The sequence below is a fragment of the Chroicocephalus ridibundus genome, chromosome 3, assembly GCF_963924245.1.
Source record: "Chroicocephalus ridibundus chromosome 3, bChrRid1.1, whole genome shotgun sequence".
Classification (NCBI taxonomy): Eukaryota; Metazoa; Chordata; class Aves; order Charadriiformes; family Laridae; genus Chroicocephalus; species Chroicocephalus ridibundus.
Window position 1 is genome coordinate 35602573 of NC_086286.1, and position 13671 is coordinate 35616243.

Here is a 13671-nt window from a genome sequence, read left to right on the forward strand (position 1 = left end):
CCATTATCCATCCGAAAAGCTCCATCTGCGTATAATTATTTCTGACAAATGATATTAAGCTTCATTAAAGAGGTAGTGGGGATGTGAGAGAAGACAGAGAGAGCTTAAGCTGTAAATAAATTTCTCCACTGTATTTCACTTAAAATCACCCCAGCAGGATGTCATAAAGAATTTTTTTTTAAAGGTAATATTTTCAAATGCTCTGCAGGGTGTGCGGTCTAATATCCATCACCTTCAGTATATGTTCACAAGCTTACAGCAATTCAGGATGAAGGACACTATTTAATTTCCTTCCCTCTTTCCCATCCCTCTAATCACCTTCCCACTTACCCCCAAGTCCTTCTCAGCCACAACAGAAACACTTTGTTGTAACCCAATTTAATTCTTAACTGAACAAATTTTCAGAAAACCGGACACGGTAAGCACTGGAGAAGCACCCTGTAACACCAAACAGCAGATCCTGGCTAATAAGCCAGCAGAGGCGCTGAAGTCCCCTGCCCTGTGAAGGCCCAAATGGGCTGCTGAAACATAATGTTTTGCTGAATTGTCTAGGAAGGTTGTGTTAAGGCCTTGTTTTTAACAGGTTTCCCCTGAAGAAGCGCTGGACAGAAGGAAGAGATGATGGGTGGTCAGCAGCAACCGTGTATGCGAAGGAGAGACAAGAGTTACACGGCAAGTTCACTCTTATTACAAGAGCTGGTATCAGAACACTCACATCTGAACTCTGCTGTATTTCTGACAATATTCTCACATACAGATACAAAGCAATAATTCAAGTTAAAAATTTTACTTTAGTTAGTCTAATAAACTACCACAATCCCAAAATGACACTTTGTGCTTTGCCTACAGCCAATCTGCGGAAGTAAAAATAATATATATGCAAAGTCTACATACCTGTAAACAGAATAAATATTTCAGCAAAACCATTCTATGCAAACAGTTAACACAACTGAAAACAAGTGTAGCATATCAAAGATTTTTTTAGCGTTAATGCTTTTTAAGCATTGTTATTTCCAGTAGTTGCCTCAATGTTGAAGAACCAGAGCAGCTCTGTAAGATTCCCTAACTAAAAAATGAGCATGTTTTTCTTGTAATGTGTATGTCTGATTACCAACCAAGAGGCACAACCAAACTCAGCTCAAGAAGGATTCTCTCCATCAACCATCATCCAAAATAAAAAGTTACAGCTGGAGGAAAATGAAACTACAAATTACCCAGTTGAGCTTCAGTTGTAGAATGCAGATTTTAAAACTCCATATATTAGACATAGAACATATATATATAGGTTTAGAATAACTTAAAAGACGACTTTATCTCATTGTGTTTGCTAATCTTTAGCATCTTAGCTTACCTTCACGGAGAATTTTTGCCTTACAGAGTTCAATAAAAAAGAAAGATGGGTCATGAAAGAAGAGATGGATTACCACGTGAAACTTAAGTTTTATGCAAGTAAAAAAAGCAGCAGTCTAGACAAACATGCATTACAGTCAGTGCTATTAATTGCAAATATTAAAATCCAAAAGCTTTTAAAGGAAAAAATTACAAGACATTGGTGTTTATCCTAGAATATATATATTAATTTACCAGAAATACATGAAAAAGTTTCTCAAAATGAGAGTGCCTCAAAATTGTAATTAAATTGTACACTGCCGTTCAAACAGCTCTAAAGTTAGTTAGAAACTCCTGTGACCCCTTTTAACTTGTTCTTCAGTTAAAGCCATCAATGTCTATTTTGTGAGTAACTTTTAACCTTTCCCTTTGCCCCAAAAGCCAGGCCATTTACTTCCAAGGGGAGTCAGTGAAACATAAGCCTGAGAAGAAAACAAAACGTTTATGCCTCCTTTGCTGTCACTTAGGACTTGTGCACTTACATTCCTCTTTGCTCGGTGAAGTTACATTCAGTTCTGTCAAAAGTTGCTGGTTGGAGTTAGCGGCCTGCGTGGTTAGAGAGGTATTGCTGTTGTCACTGTTCGTTTCTCCAGGGTACAAATCTGACTGGCTGTTGCTTGTGCTGGGAGTAGAGTCATCGTCTGGCTGCTTCTTCTGGAAATCTATCAAAACCAAGATTTCATACATCATCCCACTTGCCCAGACTAATCGCCTGATGTTATGCAAAAAACCTGAGCATAACAAAAAGAACCCCAGAACACTGCCAGAGGTATCATCATTTGTGTATCTCAGACAACACAAAGCAGCCTTCAAGTTTTTTATTTCAGATGTAAAGTATCTTAAAAGTTATTTGTTGCTCAAGAACAACAAACAATTTCAGAACTACACAAAGTTCTTGTTTCCCACAGCTGTTCCAGAGCATCCAAAGCTCACCACTGTGTATATGAGTGCAGAGCACATAGCATCATTTTAAAAACAGTTCACACAAAGCACGTGCAAAGCCATAAAGGAGTAAACATCAGATGAGGGAAGAACTAAGTCATGTAATACAAGTATAAATAAATGTTACACTTCTCTAAAAACAATACTTCTCACTGCTGTTTTACAAAATCCCACCTGTACCAGTTATGGTGAAGCCAGTGTAGACAGCTAGGGTTCCAGGTTAGTGAGGAGGAGCTGGTGAGGGATTTGCATCACGCATTTGATGGGGGTTTGGTGTGTGTGTGGAGTGCCTCTGTGTGTTGGGGCTCCCCCCCGCCTTTCCTTAATTTACTCCAGCATTGGTGTTAAAAGTTGTTCATTGATCTATGACCATAGAGTTAGATACGGGAAGTAAATCACTACAATACATTAAAGCTATAGACTAATGATTTGGCTTCAAAGTTTTCCTTTTGTTTTCTTTTTGGTCAGCAAGCACCAAGTCACACTAAGTCTCTAAACTGCCCCGATAGTCCAGATTCCACGTCTTCGATGCATGCCATCCTCAGGCTTACCTTGCCTCCAAACCAGATTCAGTTTGAGGTGAAATACTTATTTCCTTTTTACATGCAAATCCTCCCTCGTGGGCTTTCACAAACCCACAATCCTAATACCTGATTAATTACAAAATCAGTCTCAGTTCCTACCAGGTACACTACTGGATTTCAGTCCGGCACAGTTCTGCCACTGGATGCCCCCAGGGAACATCCCTCCCAGCCAAGTGGATTTTGGTCTGCTTAACATCCAGTTACTCTCACAATGCAAAGGCACCTCTTCCTCGTAAATTGACAGCTGAAGATGAAGTGCACCACCTCTCGGTATCCCTAAACACATCTTTCTAAAAAATGACACAAAGGCAGAATTTATTCATTACGCGAACACATAGATAAATCAGTATCGGTTGCTCATTACTATGTCATGACAGAGAGGAAAACAGAGCAGTCCATAAATATTTGCAGATGATGATGTCTTAGAAACACAAGTCATCAACATGACTCACTGGGATTAGGAAGCTCTACAGTCAAACAGTCCCTAAATGCTGATTTAGGATTTAAGCGATTTGCCAGAGAAATTAAACTTCTGCTGTGGAAGATTCAGCCAGGAGGCGGCAGACAGGAAATCATCCACCTCCACAACACAGCTCTGAAAAACCAGGAAGATGTCCTACTCAGGCCTCACTACTTGTCAACAAAGCTTCACCCAAGTTGGGCTCCTGGATATTATTAGTGTGTTCGAAGCAATGAAGAAAGCTTCAAGCACTTGGGATCGAAGCCACAGTCAGACAGCTGCAGCCATTGCAACTGGAGCCACCACCCCAGAAGACACCCGGCTCTTCACACCTCCACCGAGGCCACAGTCCTGATGGAAGGGGAGCTCACAGATGGGGATGTTTTGGGAACCACCAGGCTATAAATAGCCAGTACAGAAAAATAAATGAAAATCTCACATGTTGCCTGCAAATACAAGGCGGCTACAGAGACTGTAAGTGTTCTATGTAAGATTGCATCCAAGGCAGCAGGCAGAAGCACAGCTGCGTTGTGTGCATGCATCAGAAATGGGAGCAACTCCATCCTTCAGGGAACAGAGCAAAAATAATGGTTCTGCTCAATACTATATGCCATGACAAATCTATAAAATGCATTAAAAAAGGAAGTGTGGACTTACAGAACAGCAATAGATACTAAGAAATATATTAAAATTCAGCAAGTTAAAAATTCTCAGCCAGTTATTTTTATTTTTTTTGCTACATAGCTGAAAATACTTTACTCAGGCCGCACTAGCTCAGTGTCATCCACAAAAGGCATTTACAACGAAATGTAAAACATTTTTACGAAATAGTCTGTATAATAAAAGTCCTTCCAGTCCTTTAATGATAGTATGTTAAGTACTAGTGCTACACTGTGTCTCCCAAAGCTGCAAGTTTAAGAGCGCATTGACCAGGGTGGTTTTTTTTTTTATTATTTTTCCCTGAAAAACTATTCACTTTTGCAACCTATTGATGAATTCTCCAGCTTCAAAGAGAGAGCATAAAAAGCTGTCAAAAACGGTCATTCAGTGACAGCATTTCCCAAGAAGCGGACTAGCGAAACAGTTCAGAGCTGTCACACAGCAGCAAAATCCAGCATGGCAGTTAAATGCTCTTTGCCTTCATGAATCCAGGACTTCGTGTTCAGAACCAACTTTTACTCAGGCTGCAAATCAATTAACTTTCAAAAAAGTCTTATCCTGCTCAGTTGTGTGGAACACGAGAACGTCTCCTCTCTCCCCTTTTTAACCACTTTTTCGCTGCAGACAAGAGCAATGGAGGAAAGCGTTGAGAGTGCCGATCTCAAGCACCAGAGACGTACTAACTCTAACTGAAGTTCTACTGCTTATTTACACTACAGCAAATTATTAACAGTTGCCTTCGTAATGTGGTATCAACAGCAATACAGAACCTATGCAGTGACTATAGTTTGCATCATAAATTTGGCCTAAATTATCAACAGATTTCTGAAATGTTGCTTTATGATCTGTGGTCCAGTATTTAGCCGGTACAAACCCATACCTAATGACACACTGGCTGAGCTGTATTGTATTTCTTCTGTGTATCACTGAATGGCCTTTGGCTTCGGTGAACCAGGACACTCATTAACACAAATAACTTGCAGATCACCTTCGTCTCCCCCCAAGCCCAATAAAAACTGGCAACAGTTACAGGAGAGCTGTGTCTGAATAAATCCAGTTAAGCCCTAACTGTTTAACAAATAAAACAAAACAAAAATACACACACAATACAGGCAACATCCTGGCAAGTTCTGAAGGGGAGGATTTATCCTGATTAAAATCAGAATGTAATTCTGTTGACAGAAGAATGACCTCTCCTAATAGTCTCAATGAGGAAAAAACAGAACAAGAGTTGGCAAGACATTAATCATTATTTCCAGAAGTTTCTATTTAACTAGAGATGCATACAAACCACTTTCACTTAAATTAATTTTTTCCTTCATTTTTTAGTGGGACTTTCACTATGCTAGCAAAGCCAAATTGCACAATGACTGACCAAAATTCCATCTAATCTTTCCTAGTTAATGAAACGCGACTTTGTAACTTTTTACAGAACTTCAACTGGTACACAGGTTTAGCGGAAACAAACTTTCTCCATTTTTCAGAAAATATGTTTTCTTTTTCATCTCAACACTGTCCCCTTTTCTCCACTGCCTTTAGGTTTGCAGGTTTTTTTGCGGGATTTTTTTTGGTTGTGTTTTTTTTTGTTTGGTTTTGTTTTGGTTTTGGTGGTGGTGGTTGTGGGTTTGAGTTTTTTGTTTTGGTTGGGTTTTTTTTGTTTGGTTTTTGTTTTGTTGTGGGGTTTTTTATTTATTTATTTTTTATTTTTTTTTTAAGTGCAAGATGTCCTGGTGTTAGTTACAAGATGCAGCCAGCACCAAAATAAGATGTGAAAATTAGCCATTCCCTGCATGGGGGAATAATAAAAGGAAAGATCTATCAAAAAAATACATGAAATACATCCAATAAACTATTACTGCATGGAAGAGAAGCTGCTAGTTGTAAGCAGCAACACTGCCAGCGTTCTAGCTCCCAAATCCTTCTGCTTTCTTGAGTTTAAGGGTTGCACCCAGCATCTCAACTACCTGAGCAGGGGCAGAAATTCTCAGGTAAGGCTCTCATGCACTAAGAGTGACATTTTTGTTTTGTTAGTGAGGATTTCTTTATAAACTAAACAATGACTATGGACATACATAGACATGATACAAACTTTTCATATTCTATATATATCCAATGAATTCAAATAGTTTAGACTAAAAGAAAGCCAAGAAGCCAGATTTGTTTCCAGACTTCCAAAGACAAGTTGTTTTGCAAGACAATCTTTTGTCCATTTGTATTCACAATATAACATTGATGATGAAAGCCATTACCTTTACAGCTTCCGAATCTAACCCGTAAAACCAGAGGTGTCACACAAAAATCACGTCTTTTGCACAGGACCAAAACTCCTTCATACATTTGCCCTGTTACTGTTACCAGGCGTGGGTGAGCAACCAGAAAGAGCCCGTCTTCCTGATACATTCATTTCACCTGTTACCTCAAGATCGAACTAACAAATATTTAGAACATCCAACCTTTTCCCAGTTCTGTGACACAAAAAACCCAGACAGTCCCAACTCCAGTATTTAGTTAACTTTAGCCATCAATATCCAACAAAATACCTATGTAAATATTAAATCCTCAACTTTTGCTTAACTCAAAGGGGTCTGTAACTAAGCAGGAAACAATCCTTCAGCTTCTGATAGGTAACTTCCGTGATTACAATCAGTTGAAATTTGAGGTAAAAGCAAATTACAAGCAATATCAGCTCGTCATACAGCATTTTCTTCTCTAAAAAGACAGGCACGTCAAAATATTACATGAAATGACTTAATATAAGCCAGAGCTTTTTCTCATTTGCACTCAAGCTATGGTATAGGAAATCATAAAATTTAGGAAACTCCCAAGGGTCTTAAGTTTAAGCTGTCTTTTTGGCTTATTTTAAGGGTCAAGGTTACAAACACTTTCTATTCGCTGGTCTATAACACATGTTTTCATTAATAAGAAATGGGTTCATTCAAATAAACTATGGATGTTGCAAGAAGCGTCAGAGTAAACAGCATGCTAAGAGGACAAAATTAGAGTCTTTATGGTAATTATTTTAGTTGACAGGCAATATTACACCCCTTCTCTATTCTTCAGTCCTACAGCTCCCATAACTTAGCAGTGGGAACTAGCCAAAAAGTTACTTGGAGAGTGTTTGCTTCTTACACTGCTTTAAATGTTCAATCTGCACATTTTTTATTACCAGCGGATCTTGTTCTTTTACAGAGCATAAATTAATGCGTGTCACATCAAATGTCTACTAGTCCATTAGTAGCCCTACATACACAATAAGCTTTTACCTTCCTCTGCCCTAACCAGAAAACAGTTCCACACTTAGAAGAAAATGCATTTTGAAAGTACTCTCGGGGAAGTAACACAAATATTATGACATTGAAACTGCCACAGTGAAATGTTTAAGTTATTGCATAACTTCATTTTTTTCTTCATGTACTTGGAAAAACTGTTCATACAGGACCATGGAATAGTATTGCATTCCTAATTTACTTATTTATTGAGAACTCTTCACTGGACTTTTCTGGTTCATAGCTTACTGAAGGCATTTCATGTGTCATTCACATTTAACTACATTTTGCATAATAAATTACTGTGAAATGGATAAAACCTTTCCTATAAGTACATATCTGAATGCAATCTAAAGCTCCAATAATTGACTGGCAATAAAATTCCACTTAGGAGGAGAAGATACTTTTTTTTTTTTTTCTTTTTAAATAACACACAGGGAGAAAGATGCACTATCCCACTTGCGGAACAAACACCGAGACCCTGCCCTAAGGGGAATACACCATAAAAATTGCACAAGCATTTGTATTAGGAGATGACAACCAAAGTCATAAAACGCAATCAGAGGTAAGTACTGTACAAAATCATATTAATAAATATATAAACAATATCCTTTTATATATAAGTTATATATTTCTTAATACATCCACAATAGTAACAGCAACAATAGGTGGATGAATTGAAAATTAGACTGGAGAGTAGGAAATAACTATCACAGTATATTCTTGTATGAGCTATCAGCAGAGCTCATCACTTTCACAGTTAAGCATAAAGTACAGGGAGAATTAATAAACCAGGAAAAATATTAGAAAGATTATTTTCTATACAACTGAACTTTATTTAGAATTGTGAGCACATGTGGTACAGGAAAGCTATTCAGCTCTTGGGGGTTTTATTAATAAATACAACTTTTTCATCTTTTCTTCATATTTCTGAAAAGATGAAATGAGTTGTTTATGCTCGGTTATCCTTCATGATTGCTATATTTTTTTTAAATGGCAGCACATTATTAGTAAGAATTTCAAATAACATTGTGATTTGCATGTTGCATATACTGAGCTTTTCATATACATTTCATTTTCTTTTCAAGTAAGCAGTAAAAACACTGGAAAACGGGCAAAATAAACATAAAAAGTAATAAGGAAAGCTGGATGTGCAAGGGCGGTAACCAGACAGTGAGAACATGGCTGCAATTACCTCTATATATCATTCAGGAATTAGGATCAAGTCATATAATAAGACCATCATATTTGTAAAATAACTGGGATGTTTAACATGATCAAGTTTTGGGGTTTGTTTTTGGTGGGGTATTTTTTTGGGCTTGGATTGGGTTTTGGGGTTTTTTTGGGTGGTTTTTGGGTTGGGTTTTTTTTTTTTCCCAGGAAGTCTGATGACATTGTGTTTTGAGGTGTTTTTCTCTCAAAAAAAGACACGCCTTGCTTAAAGGTGACATTCTGTAACAGCTCGTCTTTCTCCTGGCTCTATAAATGATTCTCCCCCAAAGCCACACAGGAAGCCCCAGATTCGACTACCAGATTTTGCGGATTACTTAGTAAGAAAATTCATGAGTAACTAATAAACAAAGGCTAGCAAGACAACAAGCATAATGTTATTACAGATGATCTTCAACTTAAGATCCAGGTCATCAATAAATATATACGCAGATACATTTTTAAGAAGAGAAATGCAGTTTTGTATAAGAGTGAGAAGAATCTGTATTAATCAGACTTACAACACCATACGACTGCCATGAAAAAAGTTGCCATTTTTACAGTACATGATCCCACCATTTCTAAAGTACTTGCGACATCCTGAATTGATGAAAAAGGAATTTCATTATCATCTATGAAAGTATCCTCTGATAGCAGCTTCCCCACAAAGCAAACACTTCTTGCTCTGCCTGATCCAGCAATTTGCTTACCATAGCTATTTCAACACTGACCAGGAACAAGGTCACTGAAACCTCCTGTAAATAACATTTTAAAAACCCTTGTGTCACATTTCCTTTTGTTACATGAAGTAGTGTACTTACATTATTTCAACTAAAATTTCCTTATTCCATAAAACTCACCAACATAAAGAATAAATATTCTTGCCTGCCATCACAGGATCCAAAGTACTAAAGCTATGAAGAGTTAACTACTATTTTAACAGTCCACTTGAAATTTCCTGTTACAGAATCCCTCAGGTCTGCAGTTAGCATTCATACTGTAGTGCATTGCAGAGCATGTACGGTAAGAAAGTACTATATAAAGGTACTATTACATTGCAAAACCTAAAGCCAATGAGGGGATAGCTATATAGCACCTGCATCTGACAGTGGAACTAGGAAATTAAGACAATTTATTACCCAACTAATTGAGACTGTATGGATTCTTGAATCCATATCAAAGGATATTGATAATAATTCAATTCAAGGGGGAAGCATGAACTTTAAATTAATTGTGGAAAACAACACGACCGCTCCTTGATCATGACCGCAAGAAATACTTTATTTTTCAATGAGATGTAGAGTGAGGACTCATTAGGAAGAACATCTACTAAGTAAAACACCTTGTAGTAAACAAGTAAACATCTACCAAGTAAAACATCTACTAGTAAAACACCAACCGAGTGGGTAGCTTGCCATGGACTCTTACATGCTGCCGCTGCAAAAGATGGCAATGACAATCATTTGACCAACTAGCGAGAAACAAGAAAAGAAACTTCAGTACCCAACACCCAGGAAAAGTAAATTGATATAAGGTTAAGGAATGAGTCTGTAAATCTAATTGGTTGCAGCTATTTGAAGGGTCCATTTGGCACTTAAGGAGAGCAATCATTTAACGTGATCTGAGGGTAATACAGCAGTTGAGATATAACAGAATAAATATAGGAGAGTTCAAAAAAAAAAAAAGTACCTGGGGAATACATCTAAGCAGCTGTGATCTATAGAATTTATTCTCAAAGACGACTTGGAAAACATGTAACACGAGCACTTAAAAATGGACAACACAAAATTCTAGAAAATACTCAAAAAGTGTAAGTTCGGAATTGATTAAGAGCAGCACACAACATATAAAAAACACTCCCCTAAACTTCTGTATCTCTATCCCTAGAATTCTTTTAGTACTAGTACCCCTTTATGAAGCAAAACAAATTAATAAGAAATGCCCCATTTTAAATTAAATTCAGAGTGATGATACATCAAAACCTATGCACAGAAAGGGGGAGAAATATTCATTTTGATTAAAATAATTTGATCCATAAACCCATAACCCAAGCACTTTGCAACAACAGCGAGTCATATGAAGTAAACTAATGAAATGAACTTCTCGAGGTGCTTTTGTAAAAAATGAGAGATCTTGAAAATGGGACTATTAACTGATAGAAATAGAATTTAATTACCATTTATATTTATTCTGGACCTTCATTCACCAGGCACATAGGAACTAACATTGTTTTAATAAAAGAAATGTTTCAATTAGCTTTTCTTGTCCTGGAGCTATCTTTTAAGTCACCTTATCATGCCCTTTCCAATACCTAGAGAGAACCCTCCAATTTCAAAACACACGTCTATTATTTCTTAATTAATTCCTCCAGTCTAATTTACGTGGTTCCAATTAAAGTGAACGTTTGCCTCATTTTCTGTCAATAATAGTCACATTTATAGTTTAAGCATTCCCAAATATTTTACTATACTATAAAATACCAGGATTTTCACAGGGGATAAAAGGCCTCTACAGTAAATTAAACCTTTCTAGTGCTAAGCCACAAACCCCTCATCAATTCTATCTCCCTCAACTCCAGTTAAGGTGCCTGAAAAACTACCATTACAGAAACTCTCAAAACGTCCCTCAGTATTACTCACTTATCAGACTCTTTTTCCCCAATCTCCTTTAAATAGCCACGAGGCAGAGCTGAAGACCATTATGGAAGAGAAGGGAGAGCAGGCACTCTCATTTCCCGGCATCACTTCCCCACAGCCAACCCAACCCTTTGAAATGGGTGCCTATGAAGAAGACTTAGTATTTTATCATTATTTAGGTTTTACCACCAAAGCAATGAATGGCAAGATGAAGTATAAGGGGTGAGCTTCTTCCCATTCTTCTCAACCTTTCTGGACTCTGATGCTACTTGTTGTAATTAATACCTGCCTTTCACATGCAGTAGCTAGAGAAAAATGTGGAGTGGAAACTCCAGGTCTGACAGTCCTCAGTTGTGCGTGTAAAAACTTTGTAATGGTTGGAGTTTATACTAGCAATTTGTGACTGCGATAATCTACAATAATATGAAAAAAACCCAGGCCATGTTTTAATCACACAAGTGAGAAAGCTCACTGGAAACTCATTTGCGCCTTAGCTTCAAGCTCCACATTTCACCAGCTTCCCAAAGGAGTCCAGGAGCTTACGGGAGTAGCTGCGCTCTCCCACTTACCATCCCCTCCATCCTATTCTGTAATCGCACAGAAATGCGGGAGAGCACAGTGTTCAACCTGCCAACAAAACAACCGCACAAGTTCAAAGACCAAGGAAAGGAAAGTTGATCTAGATTTATGAATCCAAAAGGCCAAACGCAGCAAACTCTTCCCAGATGTGGCTGTTGCAAACCACTGTGTTACATTAAATTCTGACTATGGAACTCTATGGCTCAGAAACCCAACCCCAATTTAAGCACCTCTTGCTTATTTTCAGCAAGCTTGAAATACATAGATTTCTTTTCCAGTCTTTTAGGAACAAAAATATGAATATGCGCAGATATCAAAGAACTGCCTACATAAAATAAACATTGCTTAGGCATCTCTGTAAGCAACAAAACATGCTGAAGTTTCAAATTAATAAAACCTTTTTTTTTTATTCCTACTTATTAAAATTGTCTTCTAGAAGAAGACAGTAGAAATGTTGAATTCAAGTCAATGACAACATGCATTTCCATTATTAGCCAATTAATCCCAAAGAAAATAGCTGAAGCACATCTCAAAATTTGAAATCAGTATAAAATGTCTGCAAAAACAAGTCATCTAGTGAGTTCATATCTAAAGCTTATGGATTTTTTAGATGTTTTTTTCTTACAGATGCTGACTATTTCAATATTCAGATGCTTCTCTGGTTTCTTGATATTAAAAGAAGTGTAGAAAAAGAAAAGGAATAGTCTCCTCAGAATGATGCATTCGTGTCCCCCCAGTGGAAAAGGCAGATAAATACGCTTTTCCTCAATTCACTTATTTTTATATAGCAAATACATGAGAACTTAAAGCATTCCTTATGATGAGGAAGTGATCCTGCTGCCTGTCAGTGCTGGAAGATCGCTGCTGAAACTGGCTAGAACACGCACTCTTGCGTATGTCTTAATATGGAAATAGAGAAAAAGTGCAATAAAGAAAAAAAAGCATGAGAAGAAAGTGGCCCTTCTGCTTCTTATATCCATGATTTATGATTTGATGTGATCTGACTTCTTGTGCTACCACTTGAAAGCTACTGGAGATGAGAAAATCAGCCTTTCACCAGTGCTGTTCCAGAGCTCTGGGTTGCAAATGCATGTTATTGGGCACAACAGGTCTGGAATCCCTTAAACAGGAGTCTTTACTAGCAAAGCATAAAGCTCTAAATCAAAGCAGCTATGTGCTAACCTTGAACAATACATTAATTAAATGCTGGTAATGTTGGGATCCTGCACATGAAAACAGATTCTGTGGCCAGTCCTCCATGTTCCAAGTTTTGTTTCTACGAGTTTAACAGTGTCACAGCCACAGAATTAGGACTCCAACTCAGGGAAAGGCCCCAGCTGTTTCTCTTTTCATCTAGAGCCTTAGAGAAGATTTACAAGGTTGCACAGGTTCTTCTATAAATGACATACAAAAAAAGCAAAAACTAAAAAAACCAAACTATTTTGAGTGTTCGACCTGGGAAGCTAGCCGGGGGACAAGAGTGGTTTTCGTTATGCTCTGAAAGAACAACAGGAAAAAAGTCATCCTAAAATGCTTACTAAATAGAAAGGAAAACAAGGATGAAAAATGTTATTCTCACACATTCAGCTAGTTTGTTACACTTTCTGAAGTGCAATGGCCATGAAACGCAAGGAACTAAAATATGCTTTCAAGAAGCTTTGAAAGCACCCTTTCAAGCATTCATTGTTATGTCTAAACAGAGCTAGAAATAACAGTTACATAGCTTCTTCAAGGGCTCGTATTCTATAGATTGACAGATTGAACCCATCCCTGGAAAGCTTACAGAGAAAAATCTTAGAAATTATCTGTTTCTTGTCATTAATAAACTACAAGATAAACAGTTAACAACAACCTTTCTCCTCCAGTTAGCATGCCTAATTGTGTTTCAAGTACAAGTAATTACAGGCATTACTTTGGAAACTAACTGAGGACTAGCATGTAAAACT

The 13671-nt window shown here is 37.5% G+C and overlaps 1 protein-coding gene across 3 annotated transcripts in view; it reads right to left on the reverse strand.

Moving 5' to 3' along the window:
- ZFAND3 (zinc finger AN1-type containing 3) overlaps nucleotides 1-13671 on the reverse strand; it is a 149751-nt gene that overhangs the window by 54302 nt on the left and 81778 nt on the right. For all 3 annotated transcript variants that reach the window (XM_063328694.1, XM_063328695.1, XM_063328696.1), the window contains one exon: nucleotides 1872-2051. In XM_063328694.1, coding sequence (XP_063184764.1) covers nucleotides 1872-2051 — 180 coding nt within the window. The remainder of the gene's footprint in view (nucleotides 1-1871; nucleotides 2052-13671) is intronic.